Source organism: Coloeus monedula (assembly GCF_965178545.1).
Source record: "Coloeus monedula genome assembly, chromosome: 9".
In the NCBI taxonomy this organism is placed as follows: domain Eukaryota; kingdom Metazoa; phylum Chordata; class Aves; order Passeriformes; family Corvidae; genus Coloeus; species Coloeus monedula.
This window is the reverse complement of record NC_138789.1, coordinates 21,660,586-21,686,397: the sequence shown is the minus strand read 5'-3', so window position 1 is coordinate 21,686,397 and position 25,812 is coordinate 21,660,586. Positions and strand designations below refer to the sequence as shown.

General features: G+C 38.5%; 1 protein-coding gene across 8 annotated transcripts in view; it reads right to left on the bottom strand.

Annotated features, from left to right (window-relative positions):
• The window catches only part of ST3GAL3 (ST3 beta-galactoside alpha-2,3-sialyltransferase 3), a 188,999-nt gene that overhangs the window by 109,064 nt on the left and 54,123 nt on the right, over positions 1-25,812 (bottom strand). For 7 of the 8 annotated variants that reach the window (XM_082287318.1, XM_082287319.1, XM_082287317.1 and 4 more), the window contains 2 exons: positions 19,886-19,928; positions 1,295-1,387 (listed from right to left, as the gene is read on the bottom strand). In XM_082287318.1, coding sequence (XP_082143444.1) covers positions 1,295-1,387; positions 19,886-19,928 — 136 coding nt within the window. The remainder of the gene's footprint in view (positions 1-1,294; positions 1,388-19,885; positions 19,929-25,812) is intronic. The other variant, XM_082287324.1, reaches the window with a different exon arrangement.

Below are 25,812 nucleotides of genomic sequence, written 5' to 3'. Positions count from 1 at the left end.
TGTCTTTAAAACTGTGAATATGATTTTTCAGTGTATGACCAAGACAACAACCCCTTGCTTCGGCTAGAGATATGTTTGTACCCCTTTGCATGGAATTAGTTCAATGCTGTGAACTACTGGGAGAAGGTGACTGAACAGAGATCTGTAAGCAGCTGTTGAGGGAGAGAATAAATATCACTTCAGATTCTAGGAGGCTGAAAACCTCCTTCTCAAAGCCAAATTATTTTTAAAATTAAAAAAAGATTAATAGTTTTGTAATAATGAGTTCATCCTACTCTATACTATTTACATTTCACATGTACACAAACACAGATTTAAAAGCACTCACTTTCAGTTCTAGTATTTATATTCTAACCAGAGTTCCAAAATTCTCACAGAAGATGATACTGATAATTGTTCGGTTTACACTGGTGATGGAGAACTTTAGTGTTTTGCTTTGTTTTTAAGGCTTGTCTGTAGTATCTGCTGGTAACAAGGCAATGTCAGATTTATTTTTTTATTTTAAAAAAGCTTGCAGACACCATGCTTGTCAACAAAAACAAAGACAGAAGGATACCACCAGTCTGAGGCTTGGCTTGAAGGCTGTGATCACTCAACCTAACCTTTAGATGCACAGGTCATGGAAATTCCCTCCTCAAAAGAAATAAAATATCTCTTTTGGGAAAGTGCCAGTTCTGTTAAACAGTCCTCAACCTCTTTTGCCAAAGAGATCATTGCACTACAGCATCCCTTCCACGTGTACAAGAAGCTCGTACAATGGTCAAATTTTCCACTTGATGAACCAAACTGAAATCCTTGAGCCTCAACAGATTAATGTTCCTGCCAATGTATCTTCTGAACTGTCTCCCAGCAATTCTACAAACTCCAGGCACCTGAGGGATGCTCTACCCTGTTCACCCAAGAACAAAAAAACCCAAAACCAACCAACAACAAAACATCACACTTTACCATCTACTCCGGATAACCATGACCAAAGCTTCCGAAGCATTGCATCATCTGGTATTAGCAGTGAGCTTGACCACACATTCGTATCATGCACAGACAACATAATCTGTTTTATTACTCAACATCCAGAAGCCTCTACTCTTTGAGCAAAGTCCTAGTCGGACTGAAGTCAACTAAGCCACTGCCACTGACCACTCAAATAGTCCAGAATTTCAACACCGGTCTCTCTTTGAACCAATCAAGTGACAGAGTAATGACACTTTTCAAGACAAACTCTGCCCATCACCTACCTTGAAGGATGAGAAGTCATATGGGGAAGTGGGAAAAAACTCCCACAGTGATTACTTACTTTGGGAAGATGACAGTCATGAGCGCTGATGCATAGCCTGGCTTGCACACTCCCTCAGAGAAATTGGCATACTTTGATGCCAGTTCTGGAGGCCTGTGGAAAAATGAGTACAGAATCAGGACTCTTCTGGCTATGAACTAGTTTTTGCAATCATCCAAGTAATTTTTCTCCTTATCACTTTGCAGAAAACAGCTGCAGGGAGTAATAGCAAACACAGACCATTATTTATTTGTTGCACTATGGCATCGCAGAACAACAAACAAAGGAGAGAGGTGAAGAGATCTGAAATACCACTAAACCACTAGTTTTGCTGAAAGATTTTCATAGCTAGCAAGGAAAATCTCATGGAAGAAAAATATCAATATATCATTTAGACTTCAACCTTTCAAAAGCAAAAAAGACACAAACAGCGCTTTGCTTTAGCTACTTTTCTAAGTTATGATCAAAGTTAAAATTATAGAAAAGTATTATTTAGAAGATTACTTAAAGATAGTTTCAGGAATTTGAAACAAAGCTCCAAGAAGTTCTGGCAGGGTATCATCAAGGGATAAGTGCTTTCAGTATTTGGAAGAGATGACATTGCTGCTACTTTGTTGAGGTGTGTCTGAATTCAGCTTGACTAGTGACTCTTGGGCCAAATTTAGAATATGCAAGGTGTTTTTTTCATTCAGTTTCTGTACAGAAACAAGATTAGCAACTTAATTAAAGATATTTCAGTCTAGCACATACATTTACCATAGGTCTACTGAGTGATCTGAAAAAAACATTTCATTTTGTTTCCCTATTCACCACCTGCAACAGTTTTACATTTATCCATTTCATGAAAGCATTACAAAGGCTAATTCACTTGTGCTTTCAAAGTAACATAAAATATCTTAGTGTCAGCCACAATATGAGAATTGTTAATATTCATTCAAAGAACAACATAAAAAGCATTTACAGTTCCATGCTCAACATTCAGTGGAAGCTGCAAAGACTCCATCGATAACGCTGTTCTTGCTACATCATTATCAGCAACAGGCAGGTAATGAAAGGTTTTTCCTCCAGTTTAACAGTAGGAGTCAAATGAAGGTGACAGTGCAGATCTACAGAGCAGCTCCACAAAATCAGTTCTGAAGACCCTGTTATTATCACAACCATGTTCTTTCCCAGGCATCACCAATATCACTTAACCAGCAAACTACTGCTAACTGCAACAAATGTGGATTCAGAGAGCTTGAAAATTACATATAGGAAGGACAGTAACTCCATGCTGAACTGACAGTAACTATTCTTCTCATACTGGTCACGCATCACCTCTCAAGAGGCCAGTAGCCAGTTCCGACGACATGAACAATAAATAGACAAACAATTTTACAACTAGCTGCATACAGTACAAAACCTCCTATAGGAACTACGGGAGAATGGTCTGGTCTCTCTGTATACAGAACCCCTGTAATTCCAAATATATCGATATATACAGAACCTCTATGGTTCTTTAAGAATAAAATCTATTTCTGCGAATAAAAATCGAAACCTTCAACAGCAGGAAGAAAAATAAACTGGAGAAGATAAATAGTCACTGGAAGTATTTAATTTCTTAAGACCTTGTAAGCTAAAAAGCACCATAAAAAGCTTAAGAACACGGATCCTATTTAATTCTGCCACAGATATCCTGCATAGCTATGGTCCAAACACGTAATATTTTACTATCAAAATTCCTTAACTATAAAATGGCAGAACAATACATTTGGCCATTTACACTGTCAATTATTTACAATAAAAGTTTAGATACCTCTAAATATATTATAAAGACATGGAGAGAAAGAGACAGGTGTAACATTATCTAGCACAACCCAAATCCATTAATTTGGATTCCATAGGTGATGATGTGATATCATAATACATTTCTCTAAATGAGAGAGATGAGAAAACATCTGAGACACGAGCATCCAAAATAATTTGCATTCTTATGCCAGTCAGGATCTCTTTATAAATAGGCACATGAAGCAAAGGCCTGTTGCTGACAAAACAGAAGGTTCTAATGGTGCTAAAGTATATCTCCTGACACAGACAAAAGGGAAAGCAGGATGTATGGATCACAGCTTGTTGAAGCATTTCAGATACAAAGAAATGTGGGAAATTTTAATTTTTATCAAGCAAACCTAAGCATTGCTAGAATCTTATTGTTTAGGCAACATACAGAAACCCCTAATACCAAAATCTTCAAAAACAAGTAGAAAGCAACTGGAATTTATCTGCAGCCACCACGGTAGTGAGTCATTGCTGGCAAACTTGTAAAACTATTTCAACAGCAGGCCTGTCTCAAATGACCTCAGTGGTCACACAAAATATCTTGTGCCACAAGCACAGGCATTTTTCTCTTTTCTGATTTAATGGCGCTTTCATTATCAAATTAAAATGTCACTCAGATGCCCATCATGGTGTTTCTGCACAAGAATAGCAGGCTGAGACCCTCCTGCATTGTGAGCCCACAGAATGCCAATCTCTGCATCCTGATGGGGGGGGAGCTGTCAGAACAAACCCACAAACCCACAAAGACACTCAGAGCTGCTAAAGCCCCCAGGCCGAGCTGTTAACATTTCTTGGATGTGATGAAGTTCATGATCCAAAGTGCCAGAGGCAGAACAGTTCTCCAAGCCAACTGTAGCTGCCATCTCGTATCATTCAACATTTGCTCATCTCCTTTCTTCGTGCCGCATTTTGAGTCAGCAAGCTACAGAAAACTAGAAAGGGGCACTCTACATTTTAAATCCATCTAGGGACATGTTTTATTTGTTCAATCTCTTTGAAATATGCATTGCATACTGTCACTGCCAACATGCTCATAATGATAAGCCCCTAGTAGGTGTAACCCAGAGCAAATTTAGAGTATGGCTGGATACAGCCTTGCTGTTCACCATCCTGCTACCAGATGAAGCTCTCCAAGTTAACATCCCTTTAGATATATACATTTGCTTTGTGGGTATTTTTTTCTGCAAGATCTACAAATCTTGCAGAGATCGGTCTTCCATAAATCAGGATGCAAAACATCCTGCGTGAAGTATCCCATCGAGAACTACACACCTTTCAAACAAAGCCAACTTTGAAAAATCACACTGTGTTAGTAGTACATGGTACTGTAATAAAAGAGCTGTACAGAACTGAAGTCTACAAATAAGCATCTCCTTTGTATTTGATGACAATGTGCCTACCACACTGCTGCATATATTGCTGCTTCTTTGACAATGTTTTTATGTCCAAATGGGAAAACCAAACACTATTACTTTCTTAGTGCTTTAGAAGCTAGTAAACAGCTTCATCTCTCTAGCCCCATTACTGTGCCTGAACTCCAAGGCCATCCTGATAATCCAGCCAGCCAGAACCATCTTGATGCTTAGGACAGAAGGGTGCAAATCTCCTCTACATTTTCCAGGTCCAGGTACATTATTCCAGCTCCTGATGCTCATGCTGGGCTGAGGTAGTTAAAGAGCTAGTGGAGACAGCAAAAATAATATAATTAGATGACACTGTGGACCCTTTGAATTTTGCTCAGATTTGCTGCAGGAGAAACCTAGTAAAGTAAAAAATTGCTCCAGAATAAATGAGAAAAACAAATCAGTCAGTAACTGTAAACATCTGCTGTTTTAAACAAGTGCCTGCATGAGGGTGAAGTTAAAGGGAAGTAATTGGCTTATTCCGCTGAAGAGAAAATGCACTCTTGCTTTTTTTTTCCTGACTTTTCTCTTATGAGACCAGCACGCATCCTGAATTCTTAAGATTTTCTGTGCTTCTCTACACTGTTATGTGGACATCAATCTTAACAAAATTTCACAATTTGGATAAGTTAAAAATCCAGCTGCTTTCAGAGGATTTAGAAAAAGTAACAAGATTTTTCCTTCTGCTTGCATTTGGCAGATGTGTGCCTTCTTTTAATCTCAAATATGAAAACGTCACCATGGTTAATTCCTTCATCGTGTCCTGATCAGGGACACCATGTCATCCTCATAAGACTGGAATCTAAATCCTTTTTAAAAAGAAGTTAGTAATACAACTCAGTGTTTAGATTACTAAAATAATGGCCACAACTAAGCTCATATAATTGAATATTACAAAATCTGCTTGAAGAGACAGTTTTGCTGCTTTCCCTTTCCCATGGAATTTAAATTGTGGATTGTAAAAATCAAAAAACTTCATCTACTTGAGATCATCTTATTTGAGAACTGATGTCTCTTGCTGCTACTCTTGCACATAAAATATACGAACTGACACGTTTCTGAAACAAGGAAAAGGAGTTCTTGGCAATGAGCTCTCTGGGCTGACCCTTCTTGGGATTTCTTTCTCTTCGGTTCAAAATAACCTGAGTGTTATGCCTACAGAGCAGCTCTACAAAGTGTATGTCATGATACATGAAGAATGAACAGGAGATGGGATGAGAACATGAAATGAAGGCATATAAAACACAGTGAGGTGTTATGGAGCAATAATGAAATAATATTAGCACATAATTTTGCGGATCACTAAATGAAAACAGTTAATGCTGAGACCCCATAGCTATACCCTGTGAGATTCAGAGCATTTTAATTTAGGTAGGACTCCCTGGGTCAGATGTATCCACCACATACAGTCATGGCTCAGTGTTGGCCAAAAGACAATTTTGTAGACTCCTGGAATAAAACTTCCAGTTCAGTTTCCCTCAAATAAGCCAAGGGATACATTTCAATCAGCATACAGTAAGAACTAGTTATGGGATTTGCTTCAAAATTGGAAGACTGCTCCAAAAAAGACACTACTGAAGACACATGTAGAATGGCTAGGGCGTGCATTTGTATGTATTTCAACTAACATCAAAAGGACACAGACAACTGAATAGTATTTGTTTTGTACATCACTTATAGCCTAACAAATAGACAGCTTCCGGTCCTTCATATTCTTTTTCATAATATCATATAAGCTTGTAAAGCAGTGAATTCCATTTGATAGGGAAAATACCACCAGTTTACTTAAAGGCAGGAGAGGACACCTTCAGAAGGTTTGATGATGCAGCTCCTCAGTTACTGCTACTCAGCCTGAGGAGGAGAAGTAATTTACATTCACCTACAGAGTAGTCAATCCCATACACCAGTAACAGCAGGGGACTGAAAAAATGCATCTCCACATCTGACTTTATAAGTAGAGTCACGACCATCATGTCACTCAGGGGGAATCCCCTGGAATGGAAGACACCACCACAGAACCCTCCCCTGGGGTACATGGCTGGAGATCCATGCTCACCAGGAGCACAGTGTGGGTTGGGAAACACCAAACCAGGATTTTAAGAAGCTCCAATTACAGCTCTTACAAGTTTGCAAACTTGGGTTCAAAGAATTACACAGCCTGATCATTTGATGTTTGCTATTTTCCATCTGAGGAAAAAGTAAACAAACAAAAGAAAGGAATGAGTAGATAGAAAGAAGACGAAAAGCAAAATGCTTACATTGAAAGAGATGGGAACTGCATCTATTGCCCTATAGCCAGCAAAATAAATGTAAATATTTTCAAATGTTACTCCAGTATGTAAGCAAATTCCCCAAGGAGGTTGTATGGCCAAATACAAGGAAAGATAGACCAAATCCCTGTTTCTAAAATGACATGATGAATGGTAAATTCTGCTTCTCTACAAAGAACTGTGGCTTCTGATGAAATTAATTTACAATGATAATCAACACGTAGTTTTATTTATTTATTTGGATTACTCAAGAACAGCAGCTGAAGAAGATTAGGTTACATTAAATTGGCCCAGGATGACAAAGTTTGGAAGACATTCCACCAGAACCCATGACCCGCATTCCCAGCCCTGAAGGAAGAGATGACACGAAGCCAGTTCTGCCCTTGGGAAGTGCAGGGCAGGCAGAGGGTCAGGGACAGCTCAGAGCAGTAACACTGCAATGCCACTCACCCTCTGAAATGCCATCTTTGCACAAACACACTGAAAAGGCTTCCACTCACGAAAAAATCATGAGGATCCTACTTCCTTACTAAATTCCATTCCTGGTCTTTGCAATAGTAGAAATTAGATCACTAGGCAGAAGAAGGAATTTCAGATTAGTCTCAGCAGTGCTAAATGCATAAACATCTTAAGAAATACAGCTATAAGTGATTTCTCTATCAGAAAGGAGTATCTCATTGTACCATCCCTTACAGTTCCAAGGACCAAGAACCCTGCCTGGAGCTTCTCAATTAATAACCTTTTATCAATGCCTTAAAAAGTGTCAGGATCCTCGTGGAAAAAAGAGTAAGAAGTTTTCAAGGTAGACAGCTTTTGTTTGTTTAAGTAAGTAAATAAAGAAACAAAATCCTGAGTTTAACAAAATCCAGATTTAAAGGATGAAGATAAAAAAACCCAGCCAAAGTCCATGGCACATTTTGTATGTGACCTCATGCTGCATGCTCCTCCAAGATTGAGTAATATCCCTGACCACCTGATCTCCTTTGGTTTTTGTAAAATTTCCCTTTTTTAAAAAAAAGATTCTGTTTTGGTTACATCTTACCTTCAAGACTAGTAGCCCAGAGAAAAAGCAGGATTGTGTTCAAATAGACACAAATGAGGAGCAAAGAAAACAGTCCATTCCAGAGTTTGTTTGTGTTTTTAAAGAAATGTGGAAAGGAAAAAACAACTGGATAGAATACCAATTGTTAGACTAAACAAAAAGCATGAAATACAGAAATTTTATTTTCACAGAAGGCAGCTGCTTACCAAACAAAGAAAAAAAACCATGAAGATGACTGCTCCCTGAGTTTTTGATAATTTACTAATCTTTGGACAAAAAACTTATAACTTAATGATGAAGTAACTTGCTGACAATCAACACAGTTCCTCAGTGTATATTGCTGGACTTTTATCTATTCTAGTTTCCATAGTCCAAAATTACTGGGTTTCCATTCTCAGTGATAAGTATCAGCATTCTGGCTTTACAGACAGGAGACAAGGATAACGTAATGGAAGATAACCACGCTGTTTGGAGATGGGGCATGTTAGGACTCAGTAGTCAATAAAAACTCTCTCAGCAGTCAATTCCAATTCCTAGCTGAACTCCTTTCTCAAGAACTTTCTAAAGAATGTATAAATGAACTCTTGTTTCCCCAAAGCCAGAAATTATAGTGCTCCCTGATATTAGGCCATGTGATTCTCAAAACCTGCAAAAACTAAATGCTGTGATTCTCTATTTAAACACCTCTCAAAAACCACTGCTAGTGCAATGGCCATAAGAAGTGAGGCAATTAAAAGCCTAATAGGAAATAAAATGCTCAGCTACCACACCCATTTTTGGCCAAACAAAGGGATGGAGGAAGACAAATTGCAATGCCATAATTTTGTTGCTGTAACCTGTAATTCTTTATCACCAACCCTCATTTGTTACATCTACAAATGGGCAATGCTTTCTTTGGACAGGGAACAGTTTTTCTACTTGCAGTGTAATAAATCCAGCAGTGTAGGTCCAGGAGAGACAAACAAGTGCTAAAGAGATGGAAATAAATAATTCAATCCAATTAGAATCCAGGAATCCTCTATTCAGAACAACAGGAATCAGTACATCTGAAAACAAAGATACTTCCCCAAAACCCACAGCTGTGGGGAAAAAAAAAGTTCAACTAAGAATTCCTGGAGCAGCATAGACAAAATTACAGTTTTATGCCTGTGGATTTGAGTGTCAAAATCCAGTGCTTAGCAGTTCCAAATGCCAAATGAGAAAATCTCTCACACTAAGGTTTTAATCACAAAATCTTTCTTCAGAAAAAATGTAGCTCATTTCATTGTAGAATGCACCAAGCTATGGATTCAGTGTTTTGCTAGGTATGAGAGCACACTAGAGCACAGCAGAATATTATGGAAAATATCAACTGTGATTTATTATTCACTATTTCCCATATCATTAGAACATCAAGCAAAATTATCCTGAAGACAGTAAAACAGACAAAAGGAAGCACTTTGTTATATAACAGGCAGTTAATAGGCAGATTTCTTTACATCAGTATGTATAGATGGGATCAAAAGCTATTATGAGGTCTAAGAGCATCCCCAGTTTGGGAAGACCAAAGCTTCCTCCCCCTCGGAAGCTGTAGAGCGACACTGGAGCAAGGACAGCCTCACAGTTGTGTATTTTTCTCCTTCCCTACACAATTCTAGGGAGCATTTTGAGACAAGGTATTGGAGCAGGTGAGTCTTTGGTCTGGCCATTTTTATTTTCCTACAACAGAAGTTCAACCTTTTCTGTTGCAGTAGCAGATCTATTGCACAGGCAACTGGAAGACACTAAACCTTAGGGGAATAAACTCCACTTGGAAAGATCTCTCTCAGCTACCGAGAGAGATGGAAATCTAACACAAACATTTTACAACACCCTCCCTTTTCAGTTTCTTCAGTAAGGGTGATAAAGGCCACCCTTTAAACTTTTCTTTGGAAGGTCTGGACAGCCTGGGAAAAAATAACAACTTAATTCCTCTAAACAAAAGAAAAAGCCAACTTGATATGGCAAGGGTGCTTCCCCCCCTCTCCAGGCTGGACTGAAATTCAGAGGAAAAAACCACTGGTCAGTGAATAAAGTGCTCTAGATGGTATGCAGAGGTGACCTCACAATTGGGGAATGTGGTTTAACAGTAGTTTTACAAAATGCTGTATATAGTCATGAGGTTTTTGAGTTTTTCTCACTCCTCTTTCTGAAGCAGTAGTCCAAAAAAGGCTGTCTCTAGTGACCTGTATTAGAGACAGATGCCATGAATTCAAGCAGACATCAATTAATCTAGTAAGTAGCACACCGAAGCCTTAAGAAGAGGGATGCTACATATTGGCAGGAAAAATGTTTCCTCCAGAAATTTTGCTGTAAATACAGAACACAATCCTGACCTGAACGAACCCTTGCAGTTACTGTGACTAAAAGTGCCCTCACAAAACTAACAAAAATCCAAACTGCTTTAGGGAAAATAGAGAATAGATGGAACCTTGAACAGTAAGAACAGCTGCAGAATCACCAAGATCAAAAAAGCCTTCCTGTTTACTCCATACATTGTTCTAGTGAATGCTCTTCTGCTAAGATAAATGCTTTTTTTTTCTTCCTCTGCTTCAAAGAGCAGCTGTTTGTCTGAAAAGGCTGCCCAACCAATATTCAAACTGCCACAGGTAAGCACCATGAGTCAGAGAACTCAATAAAGTGTCTCAAAGACAAAGTCCCAATTAATAGGACTGTCCTTCATCTTGTATCACCATAATTTAACTGAACACCAGCCCTAGATCAGGTTATTCATGGCTCTGAGAGAGAGTGTTTTTTTCCAAATTGTTTGGTGAACAAGCTAAAGGAGAGCTCCAAGGCTGAACCATAAAATAGGTTTCCCTTTTTAACAGGACAAATCCTACCCTCTCCTCCTTGTTAATTCATCAAAATAGCAACACTTCACAAAATCACCTGAGCAAAGTTCCATGATGTTAAAACACAGCTTTGACTCCTATACAGATCAGAGTCCCTGACTCAAACAGTCCAGTGACACAACCACCTTTGGGAATTTCTGCCTTCAATGATGTAAAAAAAGGGTCACTAAAAAAGAGGATGAAAGGGGACAGGAGGAAGGCACCAAACATTTTGCAGCTGTACAGGACACAGCTCAGTTTTGAGGTCTTCAAGGTTAACTCCTTTAAGGAACCAGGGGAAGATATTTCTAAGTAGGAATCAAAAGGTCTGAAATCAACCAGAATTATACAAACACATTCAATATGGAAATTTAAAACATTGTTTGTTGGCTTTTCAGTTTATTCTTTGATGAGCTGGAACAGATTGCATGGCAGACAAGGCAGAAACAGCACATATATGCTCTCAGTTTTCTGTCCCTCCCTTTGTGGTCCTGATTCTCATTTCTTAGAGCAGGAGTGGGGCTGCAAGCTAGTGTTAGCAGTAGCATTTCTGCCTGTTTTCATTTCTGCTGTGAACAGGGAGAGAATCACATCAGCTTCTGTGTAATGTTAGAGTAAAATTATTTAATTAAAATTAATTTAACTGCTTGGTTTTCTCAAAAGCAAATAGAGAAAATCTCATCTCAGCCTCATAATTTAGTTCAAACATCCAAAACCTCAAAAACATCTTACAGCAACAACTGCTACATGACTCCTTCGCCAACATGTCACATCAGACACAGCTGACATTAACCTTCCTGCTGCAAAGTAGCCTTCATCATGTTTTGTTTATTGCAATGGGCATCACACACCGTCACCTGTCCCACCAGTCCTAGTCAGGTCTGGGGTCCTTTGGAGTACTTCTCCAGTGCAGATTCCTGAAGGAAACAGCATATCCTAAATTTATCAACCTAATCAAAACTTACCTTGTCCTTCAGTCCTAGAACAACTAAAATAAAGAGGTCTTTACTCATCAAAACTTACTACCAGGTTTTCAGTCTTAAGACTGGGAATGGAACAAGTAAAATAAGATACCCCTTGGATTACATTTAACAGGGTTCCTTCAGTCTCCTTCATTCCTCTCCTCTGCTAGATAGTTCTCAAGCACAGCAACAAGGTTTCTTCCATTCTTGCAGCAAAATGAAATATTGTTTTCTTACATAACAGATGCTAACCACAGCTGTTAAAAGTATGCCTTGGTTTTATTGCCCTTCCTCAGCACGCAAGAAGACTGTATGTGTTTGTTCTACTAAACTCTTTCCTGCCTTGATGACTTCCTACATATTCTTAAAATCTATGTGTGGCAATCTTAGCAGAATGAGGCAGACAGCAAAGCTTTGATGTCTCTGGTCACATTATAGCAATGCAGCAGACAAAATTAGAGGCAGACTGAGTAGACTAAGTTGTCTCTTCCCATACGCTCCATTTACAAAACCTCCTCAGAGCCAGCTTATAAACTAAGGGCTGACAACTGAGCTGTGTCTGGATACCATAGCAAGTGTGTTCTTCAGAGTGACAAGGTTCAGAGGCAGGCTTGATAAACAGTATAATGTTCACCTGCTGGAATTCACTTGATTTCCATTCAGTCTTCTGATGGGGGTTCCATACAACATTTTCAGGAGCACACAAAGAGGAAGTAGGTTTCTCTTTGGAGGTGGAACATTACTGCAAGAAGGGCCAGGCAGGCACAGAAGAGTTGATGCTTGGTGGTCACACACACATCTTCAGGATTTTCAAGAGAGAAAGCTCTTGCATCAGTTTAAGGATAAGCTCACAACAGCTTTGATTCAATGCAGGCAATAACAAATCACCTGCTTCCAATGTGTGCTGGTGCTTTGTTTTTTATGAACAAGATCAAGAATAAAATGATGAACACCAGCGTTTTAACATAAACTTCTATGATTCCACAGAACATCTAGCAGTATTTCTAATCTCTTTAACTGAAGTTTTGGGAATAATCAATGCTTAGTTAGCCCAATTCATTCAATTTTGATAAGTTATTGAGGGAGTAGGAAGGTCTTTGTAGGAGGATATTCAGTAATGAGAAGCATTACAACCTCACCAGTGCAGAAGCTGGCCAAAACTGATGTAATTTGTCTCTGAGTTTTAGAACAGATTTCTGAAGGAAGAATATGAAGTGTGGCTTTTAATGTGCCCTTCTCTCAAGAGGACAAAGCAACACCATGCCATTTATGAGCTATTAGAGATTCCCTGAATGGGGGTCTTGCTACTAAAGCCAATTCAGCCTTCTGTGAATGAAACAACTGTAAAAGTTTTGCTCAAACGACAGCAGTAGAACAACAATAGTGGAAATTGTTACTAGTTGTAACCATATCCACTCCCGGAAAACAAATAAATAAACATTTAATTAGGTTAATGCTACTGTGGTGAAGAACTACAAGCAAAGTAAGCATTCCACCTTACACCTACAGAGGAGGAAAAAGAACTGAGATTTCCCAGTTTTGTGCAACTAGTCTGGCTGATTAGAAGAACACAAAATGTAAAAACTTAGTCCTAAGATGAACACATCAAAAAAGAAATCAATCTCACACATAGCAGGCACCTTCATGGATATCCACATGAAGAGCAAGCCCATCTCAAAAAAGGAATCTTTTTTTAATAAGCACAGTAACTGGAACTATAGGTATTACTTATTTTTTCTCTGTGAAAACTCATATTGGCAAATATGTGACTGTTCTCAGAATCAAAAATGGGTTGAAAAGCTTATGAGTCATTCCCTTTTGCTTTTAAAATACTTGTACTTCAACTTTCTGCCAAGGATATGGAGAACCCCTAGTGTGTGAAGATTTATTAATAATGTCTAGTAGTCCAAAAATCCCTTTGCTACTTCTTCAGAAATTCTTTTAAGAATCTTGTCCAGACATACCAATTCTAAAGCACATAAACTTAGGTATCTACTCCTTGATATTTTGTTGTTGATATTAAGGAGAGAATTTTTTTCTATCATCCAACCAGAACAAAACTCTGCATTTACTGCACACCTCTATCTTTCTATAAATACCTTATCACTGCCTCCCCTTACATTCTTGACAGAACTATTTTTCCATGAACATTTCTTTCTTATGAAATGGAACTTTTGGGGCAAACAGTATAAATCTGCTCTAAACAATGCCCAGCCATTCATATTTCTTGCTTTACATGCTTTTCCCACATGGTTTGGTTCATAATTACTTCCAGCTTCAGGAAACTCGCCCTTTTAGAGGCACCAAACCTAAGTTTTTGACTTTGTTTGCACTTAACAAATCAAGCAATGAATCAATTCTATCTAAGCTGCCGGCGATTCTGAATGCTATGGTCTTTATCTTCTTCTTCATCAACTGAAACTGTGTCTAACACAGAAATCCCAAAGTTACATAATAAAGACTCCCATGAGAAATCCTTACCAGAATGCCAAAAGACCAAAATTGAAAACAAACTGAAATGAACTATGAAGAGCAAAACAAAAACAGGGATGGCAGTTACATCCCACCCAAATGTGGGAGAGGTTTGATGGATGAACAACAAACAGCCAGGTAACTGAATTGCTATAAATAGCTCAGGTTAATTTTCTTAAATATTTCAAGTGCTCAATCAGTACAGAATGGAAGAGATTGGGTAGAAGGAGAAGAATTAAAAGTCTGAAATGAAAGAGAAGTAAATAACCAATTGCCAGGAAAATACCAGTATGCTAAGCCTTGAAATAATGTTTCAGAAAAAGCATCAGGGCACTCTTGCATGCGATAGCCAGAATCCTTTAATGTAGCACATGAGAGACACCCTTAGTCTTGGCTATGCAGGACAGGACATCATTGGGACTTCTCACTTCTTTTCTTTTGTCCCTTGTTCAGGATTGCAGGAATACAAAAAGACAAATTGAAAAAAAACCCAGTGCAGAAAGAAATCCCACAGCACCAGGCATGGGGAAACTCCAGCATTCCAACACGTTTACTGCTTATTTTTTCAGTGTTCAATGGCAAAGTACCACACAAAGACACAAACAGTTTCAAAGCAACCTCCCAGCCTAGAAAGAAAATGAGGGGAAGGGGCTCTGTTTCAATTCTTCATTATTAAAGCTCTGAAGTAAAGACGTTTCAACAAACATAAGTAACCCAATCTGTGTGTTTCCCTAGCCCAAACTCCCTCCATTTTTACGGTCTTTTCAAAGTCTAGATCAAGTTTCATTTGAGTTTGCAGGGTGAAGGTTGTTATTTCTGGCTTTCCCACCCCCCACCCCCCAAGACTCAATTTCTTTGTCTTTTCTTTTTAACACAAAGTTGAAATCATCATGAATATTCACAAAAACTTTGTTGCACCTCCCAAATCTATTCTATAATAATGAAGACATACGTAAATACACAACTTCACAAGATGTCTAGAAAAATGCAAAGCCCACTGGAAAAAAATATTCCTCCTTTTAGTTAAGTCCTGCCTAAAGATTCCTAAAGTACATGATATAAAATATATACCAATATAAAATATGTACCATATAGTTAACAGAGTGTACCTGTACAATATGTTAGTAGCATGTTATTGTGATCAACCATAGTGATCTTACAGCCATTTTTGTAATTGAGAGGGGCAACAATTTTTTGTTTTGTTAAACTTTATGAGGGAGTGGTTCTTCCCCAAAGTCAAACCCTGGGAAGCTTTTCCCATCATTCATCAGCTGGGATTTTGACATCCAAGGTTTTCAACTGGCTATGACAGAAGGTGAAAAGATCTACCAAGTTCCTAAGAGGAGCTTTTCTCTGGCTGTTGTTTAGAAGCATCAAATCCCCAATATAACTGAAGTTATGCTAAAGTCCCTTTGAAAGTAGATTCTGAAGGATGAGTTTGAAACAGAGGCAGAAGCAGTCATTAGCTTCCTTCTCACTGAGGAAATGGCACACCAGCAGAGCAGGAAGGAAAGCTGGCACAGAAACAGCATTGTGCAACCGAGAAGCCCCCAAATCATTTGGATTATTACAAAAAAGGAACTTTCCATATACTCAACACAAGTGAATCTACACTTGTAAACTGCCAAGGCAGACTCAAAGCAATCACTTAGGTGACTAAACCAAGCATTCAGAGAGTACTAAGTGACAGAAGCATGACCATGCAACCTTCAGCTTGGCCCACTTAATAAGCATTAAATACAGTCTATAACTAATTCCACGTTCATATGCTGATCCTTCTTTGGAAATCTCATTTAATTCAATGCAAACATAGATTCTGCTCAGGGAATGATTCAGAATTTGTAGTGAATGAGACTCTTGTTTCTAAGACCTGGCTAGCCTCATAGAACTACTACAGTATAAATATTTAATAATAACAAAAGCATGCAACTTGTTGCCAAGCACAGATGTTATAAAGTGACTGCAAATCTTGGCATTTGGTGGCACCTAGTAATCCACTGGCTGAGTCACTAATGTGATTGATAGCCTTAAGTTGTTCAGGAACTTTTGCCCCCCAAGAATTAAAATCTGTGAATTGTATCATATTTTTTGTATAAGTGCTTTTCTCTACACAACCAGCAAATGTCGGATATTATCCTTAGAGGTTTTTAAAAGGCTCCTGCTGCTCGGGAAAACTCTTTAGCAGGGAGATGCAACTGGCCTGTTTCTATATTTAGGGCATATTTTGTTTGGATATTCTAATTCTGGTAATGATGTTATGGTTGGTGCAAACACAACTAAAAGATAAACTCCTCTTGGAACAGATCTTTTTCACTAACCTGGTCCTGAGGAGACTTATGTCTTGTTTTGACTAAGGGAACAACTCATTCATAAACTGCATGGCCTACGGACATCCTCAGCTTTCCATTCACCCCGTATGTCATTAACAATCCCCACCTGGATACCATCCTGCCCTTTAAAAGCTGTCAGATTTTCAAAAGAAGAGCTATCCTAGTCACAGGCACCAAAAAGGAAGCATCTTCCATCTTAATGTTCTCCTTTCCAGCAAGACTGGTCAAGACCTGTCATTTCCATGAAGAATCCATACAGTATCTTTAAAAGTGGCCATCCCCTTACAGCTGAGATTCTTGTCCGTATCAGCCTCCCTAATTACAGAAAGGCATTTATCAGACATACAGCTCCCACAGAAAACACTATTCACGTGCTTCTGACACAATTCCTTCCAAAGTGAACAAATCTGATTTCATTACCATTTCCATGAATTCAGAGAGAACAAAACCATTACATTCCTGTAACCACAGCAGACTGTACTATATCTGAACAACATGCCCTGGACATCTGCAGGGTAGAGGACATTAAAGTAGCAATGCATGAAAAAACTAAAGATGCAAAGGCAAATGGACACATTACTACTTATTTACGTCAAATGCTTTCCTTTGTATGACATTTAAAATGCAAGTCAGGGCAGTTAAGTTTTAATGCAGATCTACTTTTGTTGAAAATGTTGAGTCTTCCGGGCCATTAGTTTCAATGACATCAACTGACACAGCCAGCAACAGGTTTTGAGCAAACGAAAGATTAAGAAAAAAAATCTGAAGAAAACTAATTGTTGCCCTAAGTGCTTCAAGTCACACAAGATTCTCACATGCTGTCAATTAAGTGAACCCTATAAAGTTATGATCTATGGCAAGATTCCACCAGAACGATTATATCACAACAACAGACATAATTCAATTATTCCTGCCAATAAAGTCATCAGTGCAGAACATATTAGTGCTTTCAACTCCAAGCAATTTTTTTTAAACCAGAAAGTGCTTCTATGATGGCACCATCTTGACTGAGTCACAGACAGTATTATTAACCACTAAGTTCCATTGAATTCAGTCTGTACTTAGAAATTTGGTACCCTGACCACAAAAGGTGAACTTGTAGAATGGTAGCAAAGTCCTCTAGACTATCAGCCATTTTTCTTTCAAAATTTATTTCATATATTTTATGGTATTTTCAGCCATTTTCTGTCTTCCTTGCTATCAAAAAAAAAAAACAAACCAAACAAAAACAAACCAACCAACACCAAACAAACAACAAAAAAAACCCCAAAAAACAAAACAAAACCAACAAAAACACACACCAAAAAAAACCAAACAAACAAAACAAAACAAAAAAAAAAAACAACAAAAAAAAACCAAAAACCCCAAGCCAGAATAATTTGGACCCGAAGTGAACTCTGCAGGTCATCAGTTCTATTCTCAAAGCAGGATCAGCTTTAATTCTACAGAAGAAACAAATAAACAACAATGGAAACTAAAAAACAACCAAATAAAACCTAAAAAAGCTGCAGTTAAAAAAAAATTATTTCACCTACATACTGTACTTACTTTCTTTTTTCCTTAAGTTGACTTACAGTACTTATTTTAAGCATGCTGATTTTGTTACAAGTCTTTCTAGAAGCTAACTTTAGGACTTTGGAAAATAAACATGCATATTTAGAGAACTATATAAATATATTTTTTTAAGTAGTTAACAAAATCTTTCTTTAATCAAACTAATGAAGAGTTTTTATCATGGGGAGGTTTTAAGAAAATAAATCCGTGTTCTGGAAGCCCTCCAGCAAGTAAAACCCTCACTTCGCGTCATACTGAAGAATAAGAAAAAACAGACCATGCTTTGGAGAGCTGTAATCAAATAGGTAAGTCAGCAAAGAAGAGAAAAAAGAATGGAACAGAGGCTTGAGAGGAAGGAAGACTCAATGGGATTTGCTAAAAGCAAAATGAAAAGGACACTGCATGCAGAAGGAGAAGGAAGAGCAAGACTGAAGCAGTGGTTTGGACACAGCACGAACTGGGATGCCAACTGTGTGTGGACAGTCACCAGGCGTGTTCAATAAATTGGACATTACAAAATACACAAAAATAGCCTGGAAAAAAACAATCAGTCTGGTTAAAAACATTAAAAAATTTTTTCCCTCTCCAACACCCAGACATTCACTCAACCGTTACTTACCCACTTCACAATTCTGGATTAAATCTCTTTGCTTTGACTTCTGCATGCATAAATTGAAGGTAATGTATCATGTGAATCTCATCCCACAGTGTTGTATGGGTACACACACTATTGTCTCTAATTCACTACAATGTCCCAACACAAAAAATTCAACAAAGAAAATGGGTAACTCTGCCACCAGCATGGGTTCCAGACAGCATGCAACAAAAACTGCATAGAACACTACATTGAATGAGACCAGAAAGAAGCCTTGAGTTATTCATGCAGTCAACGCTATCCTTCCTGACCACAGAAAAAGATACAGAGCCTTTGGAGGAAAGTAAACAAATAAATAATCAACATTCCTTCTTTCTCATACACACTCTGCTACTTTTTGCCATATGTTACTATAACTGAGTTTATGTACCCAGCTGCTTCTGCAAAAGAAGCTCGTACCTAGAGACTTTCTCATCTCCTGCAAGCAGCAGTTCCCAGCACACCTGGGAGGATTTTATTCCATTATGGAAGCTCACAGGTTGCTCATCATCACTAAAGTGAATTGTTTCACCCGATAGGTACAATGAAATTTTCAAAACATTAAGAATGGGGTTTATATTGACATTACATATTGTGCAGGGGAGGTATTCTCAAAGCCACGAGATTGTGCCCTTTTAAGTAGAAGGCTTTTGATAGTGTTTTTTCTCCCAACCAAAATTCCGTCAGGTTGCTGACCCCAGAAACAGGGTCGCTACTGACCCCTAGTGTTCAGCAATCCGGGCTCAATTCGACTGACTTAAGGCAAAAAGCACGAGGAGCATCTTCATCCTTCAGCTCTACATCATCCTTCTGACACAGCAAGTGGTCCCCTTGTGCTGAGCTTCTTTCCACTCTATTTTATCAATAAAAATAGTACTATCAATTTTTAAAGAAACAAGTAGAAAGGAAATATAAACTCCTAAGCATTCCAGCAAATTGTAGATTCACATTCCTTCTGCTTTCACACCTTTAATTCATTTTTCATTTGAAAGATTAAGAGAAGGATATCTAGAGCAGACTGACAGTCATGGCTTCAAGTGGGTATTTATAGTCTCTTGATCAGTTATTAAGGAATTAATGACAGGGAACCACAATCCAAGCTGGCCTGCAAAGCCTAGTGCAAGGAAAGGAGTTGTAATTGCCAGGCTGCTGCAGGACTTGGCTGTCCCAGGTAGAAGTGTAGAGTCCAGTGTGCCAGCTGCCCAGGTGACATAAAAGTTGCTTACAACAGAAAGCTGTAACTACAAAAATTAAGAAGAATCCTACTGTTCTACTTACAATTTTGAGTCCAGGTTCAGGAGAAAGCCCAGTTTGTCATATTCTGGAAAACAAAAGCAAAGGAGACAGTATCATAAAAACTGCAAGTGTCTCCTCTGCAAAAGGCACCAAAACCAAACAGCAGCAACTCCTTATAGCAGCTGTAAATACAGATTATTGTTATTTCAAGGTATTTCTAAATTAACATTTCTCAATCTCCAGGAAATACCAGAGCAAGAGAACACATGGGTAATCATTAATTTAGAAATCACTAGAATTAATGAAGCTATTCAGAGCCATAAAAAGGAAGCATTACTGAAACCACTTATGCAGCGATAAACAAAGCTTTCCTGCTTGCTGTACAAATAATTTTGCCACTAAACTGTATGACAAACATTCCTCCTAAGTTCTGATGTGTAGAGCTCTGAAATTTTTCTTCATTCCTTGTCTATTCCAACCCACAACTTCATAATCAAGCAGCTCTTCTTCAAGAGAAATTGACTCACAGTGGCAAAAATGCTTCAAGTTCAGGTGCTGTTGTTCAATAGGAAACTGCAAAGTCAGTTTATGTGACAAACAAGAGAGAGCTACAGAAACAAAGCTATCACTCAGAACATCTGTAACTCCTGTATAAAGTAAGCTTTTTATTCAGCCTCTCTGAATATGTTGTGATCTTGTAAATCGAACACTTGATACAAAAAAAGAAAGCTAGAATTCATATGAGATATACAAGAAAAAGGTGTAGTGTCCATCTTGAGCTGGGTTAAGCTCAGGGGCCTCCTCACACTGAGGATCCCTGGGTCTCACTGCTATACAATAAAAAAATAAAATAATACAACAGAGAAGTAGAAGATAACCCAATCAGAGATTAAAAGAAAAACTAAAAACAAAAATGAAAAAGAAGAAAAAAATTCTCATAAGCTTTTAGAAAGAGCTCATTGGAAATACAAGATTACTTTACTCATGAGACACTCCTAGAATTTCTGGTGCAGTAGTTTACCTCAGAAGATCACAAGCTTTTCACACTCTCATTTACCGGCAGAACAGGAAAGCCTAAACACGTACCTCAGACACAATGATTGCACCAGATAGGTCAACGTAAACTGTGCCATTGGTTTCAATCCCATTAAGATTTAAGTCCTGGGCTAAGGGAAGTATTCTATTTGACATCACTTAGGTAACAGAAGCTGCAGAACACGTGCACACAAGTATTGGCACATACTGTCTGTTCCCTGCCAGCACCCGAGTGCCACCCACCATCCCCATTCCACCTGTGCATCTCTCCTCCACTTTCCACATACTGACAGTTCTGTTTCCCCCATGTGCTGCTTTCCTCACAATTTGTTCCCAGTTTATTCCTCCTACAATGAATTATGTCCTGTACAACCTCACCTCCTCTGCCTGTAGGATTGTGCATAGGAAAGTATCCATTCTGGAAAAAGAAACATGCCTTCAATTTTTATTAACCCTTCTGATTCCCAAAACCAACATCTATACTGAGCAAACAGCAACGAAGATTACTGTTTTTTAAAATCATTCTTTTTGTTAAGACATCTACATGATGACCCATCTGTCATCAGTCTTATTTCATTCAAACCAACATTCCCTTCTTCCCAACAGGAGATACAAAAAGAGGAAATGCAATAAGAGATGTATCACCTCATAACTACAACAACATCCTGGACTTTCTACTAACTCAGCACTTTACAGCCAAAGCATCAGAACACAGACATGAGCTAAACTCTAAGGACAGACCTTATTGCAACATTTCACAAGATTTACCTTCTCTTTGTCACAAGTGTTTCACCTCCCCTAGGTTTAAAGTTTTGATGTTCACTGATCATTACTGACAGAGACATAAAGTAATTTTGTAAAATTATATGTCAACTACCTTGCAACAGGAACTTTAAAAAAAAAAAAAAAAGTATTACAAAACAAAAAACCATTTTTGGTTTCAAACCAGAAGCACAGGTGAGTTCTTGATTTTCAGTAGGGTGTAACTACGGTTTCAGGCTGTAATGTCAGACCAGAAGCATCTACACCCCTTCCTCTCGCTGGCAGGTACTGCCAGGCAGAGAAATGCTGCTCTCACCATGGGCCATCTCACAGTCACTGGCACTTTTGGAAGTCAGCATTACTTTTAGCTTGGAAATGAGTCTCTATCACATGCTGGTCCCCCAGGAAAGACACTAGGAGTCTCTAAAATTACAGATTCAAAGTTACCTTCCTTTTTAGTTAAAATCAGAGTCTTGTTACAGTCTTCCAGTGTCATTTAGCTGTATCATGATGAATACAGGGGCCAAAAGTCAGCTCACATGCTGGCTGGAAGCAGCCTGGATTCACAAAAGACAGATAAAGCCCCAAATACCTGAAGAAAGCCAAACACACAGAGCCAAGCTGCAGTAAAAAGTAATCCTTGTCCAGAGTTACATATTTATATTAAAACAAGATGAAAAACAGACCCACTAAATCAAAGTACAACTGAATGAATCTAAAACACAGTTTGGTCAGGGTGTGAGGATTACAGGAGAGGGACCGAGATGATCACACAGCTCAAGAAAGGGGCAAACCCATTCCTACCCTTTCCTACATTGAAAATAGAGGTGTCAATAGCCTGCCTTGGCACTCACAACACCTCTCTGTGCCCTTACAGTTTGCTTTCTCCTCCCATCATCTTAGTTTGAAGCCTTACCAAGTTAACCACTTGATATACAGAAATATTTCTCCTCTTTTTCATGCTGTGAGATAAACAAGTGCTGGAACATTAGAGAAAACAGAACAAAATAGTTAGAGAGAACAAGGTAAAAAGACTCCAGTTTCTCCACCAAAAACCAGCTTGGACCAGCTGGTCATGTTAACTGTGGTTTGATGCTGGCTTCCACAAACAACATCATGATGACACTCCCCCAACACCCCAATCATTAGGGTGTCTCTGCACTGAAAGACAATGCAGAGCCACCAACAGGTACAGTCCTGGAGAACTCCCTTCACATTTAAGCATGTTGGTAGGTCTGATCCAGCCCAGGCCATGTCCGACCCACCAATTTCCAGACAAGACGCATCTATGGCTGTGTGGCACAGGATCTATTTTTAAAGCAAAAAATGAGTAAAGGTAATAAAGAATTTAGTTTGCATCCACTGGAAGAACATAATGGAATAATCTGAACAAGGCTTTATGTTATCAGCCCACAAAAGACTGAAAGGCCCATGAAAGATAAAAGGGCCATTATTAAAAGGGCACATGGCAATATAAAGATCACACTCACCTGTGCTAAGGAGTTACAGATCTCATATGACAATGTGGTACAGCAGTGCACAGAAATGAACAAACATGGGAAATGAAGTTTCATTGTGCCCCATAAGAACAAGAGGTCATCTTAGGTCAAAACCAAAATACAGTTCTACACTTCCAGGAAGATCAGAACTGAATAAGAATCTAAGAACTGACAACAATTTCATAATAAAGCATGTAATTGGGATTACATGAACAGAAATAGAGCCAAGCATAGCAATTTCTATAAATTATGCAAATCCTGTGCCAAATTCAACGTTGGCATTAGCATGGAGATTTCTCCGAAGAATCCAACAGAAATCCAGCTACCAGGCTGCAAGTGAGAGATGCATTGTCTCATGTCTGTAAACTCCATGCAGACCACCCAGGAAGCCATAAAGCCCAGTGCACAGTATCTAGCAAGTATTCAAGTTGTCTTTTGCATCTGCAGCCAATATAGCTATATAGAAGTAAAATGGGCAAAATTTCCCCCTTATGCTTCTAATCTGAAATCAACAATCCAGGAATTAACTTGGCATAGTGGTTTTATCCTTTCAAACTACCTGTAACAAATTTCACTGATACTTGAGTACTAACCTTTTTAGCAGCCAGCTACTTAGAAATACAATACAAATAACTTTGCCTGCAAAAATAGAAAATTCAACTTTTTTTTAAAGACAGGCTATATGCAGTTCTAGTTATGTGTTTAACTGGTAATTCCAAGTACAGGAGGGAAGGTAGAAGATCCAATTTCGCTATTTTATTCAAAATGTTTGTGTTTGTCAAAGAAATCAGTATGATTCTCAAGAGACAGAAGTCCTAACAGGAATGCTCAGACCACCCTGATACATTTCATCCTGTCCAGTGCAGTTTTGTCTCTGCAGAACTGAGGCTCCAATTGAGCCAAGCCTTGGTCACTATTCACATGCAAGTTCTACATCTGTGGGAAAGGCCACAGGTAAAATGACTTACTCTGCAATGAAAAAGGCCAAACACATCACGTTCACCTTGGACTAAGAAAACACATATGGACAGTTATAAAAGTTCAGCCGATGTAAAGTAATTCTGCTAGAACTCAAGAGACAAGAAAGAATTAATGAAAAAAAGTCATGTTAAATGGATCAACTGAAAAGGACAAAAGAAAGCTTTTATTCCAGGGTTAAAAAAATACCAGTCAGGATTACTGAGCAACAATCAAAGTACTGGATAAACAAAGACTTCATGTTGCATCCTTTCCTTAGGATTTTCACTTTAACCTCTTCAGTGATGGAATTTACTAATGAAAGCATTATCTTCTATTTAAACAACCAGGGAATAAAGAAGACTGCAAAGTCAAGTTCAGAAGTGGTAGAGCTGAGGCCACCCGAGCTTCTCAGCACAGTCCTTCATGGACTGCACACAGGTCTGTGTTTCAATTTCCTCCTCACCCCCACTTATGCTTTTGCATACACATTTACCCACCTTTTTCTCCAGGCTGCAAAGTCACACCAAGGAAAACACCAACAAAACTGGTAAGGCAAAGCACAGTCCCCGGTGCCTTTCCCTGCTCTGTACACAGAAGAAGCAGAAGTGGACCTGTAAAGCTAAGTGCTCAGCCCTTGCAGCCCAGCACCAGAAGATTACCTCACCAATCTACATCTACACATCCTAATAAAACTATAGCAACCTCCAATGGTAGAAGAGCAACTGACTGCTTTCAGCTGAATTCAGGAAAGACTCCGATAGAAAGATGAAAAATTTTCCTCCTATGATCTGCATATACCCTTTTGCTTTTCCCAGGAAGTAATCTCTTTCAAGGCAGACTACAGCCTTTGCTAAACAGTTGTTTCATTTACTGCCATGAATCCACTTGGCAAATGGAGTTAATGCTGCCCTACTGAGTCTCCCAACATACTCTTTATGCTATAAATTGTATCATATTTCCTAATAAAAGTCAAGAACAATATTAACAAAACAGTAATCTATATTGGCTTTTAGTGACTTAAAAGATGTGCTGATTTGATGCAGAGGGATGTCACATGATAGAAAAAAGTCACATTGAAATACTTTTAATTTGAGGTACTCATTAAGCCACTTCTTGACATTTGCACCTCAACTCATTCACAGCTGTATTTCCAACTGGAGGAATAGAGCATTAATAAGAAGACAGATGATGATACTGAACACGCTGGCAAAGTCACATAAGGACTATGAAACCGCTTCATGACAGTCATTGGCAAAGATTCAAGCAGCTCCCACAGTCTACACTCAGAAAAATAAAGAATGAAGTAGAACTTCATTAGCCAAAATGAAAATGGAAAAGCATTTTTGTCAAATAAAGCTCCACTAAAACCAGCCGAGAAAAAAATATATTTCCCCTTTTTTTTTTTCCCTGCCTTCCAGGAATGCAGAAATATACAGCACAGTAAGTTCATCTCTCCTTTCCCATCATTTCCACAGTGCTAAGACAGAAATGCAATTTGGGTGAAAAAACCCAATACACTAGAACAACATCGGCTCCAAACATAAACTGAAGTTGCTTTTCTCAAACCAAGAATATTTACAGTTAATTACCACTGACATGGAAATCCAGGAAATATGAGAGTTTGCATCTGTACTATCAGAGTATCATTAAGAAATCAAATAAACATCAAGGAATCTTCTGCAAGTCACAATATTTTTCTCCTATGCTAGGAAT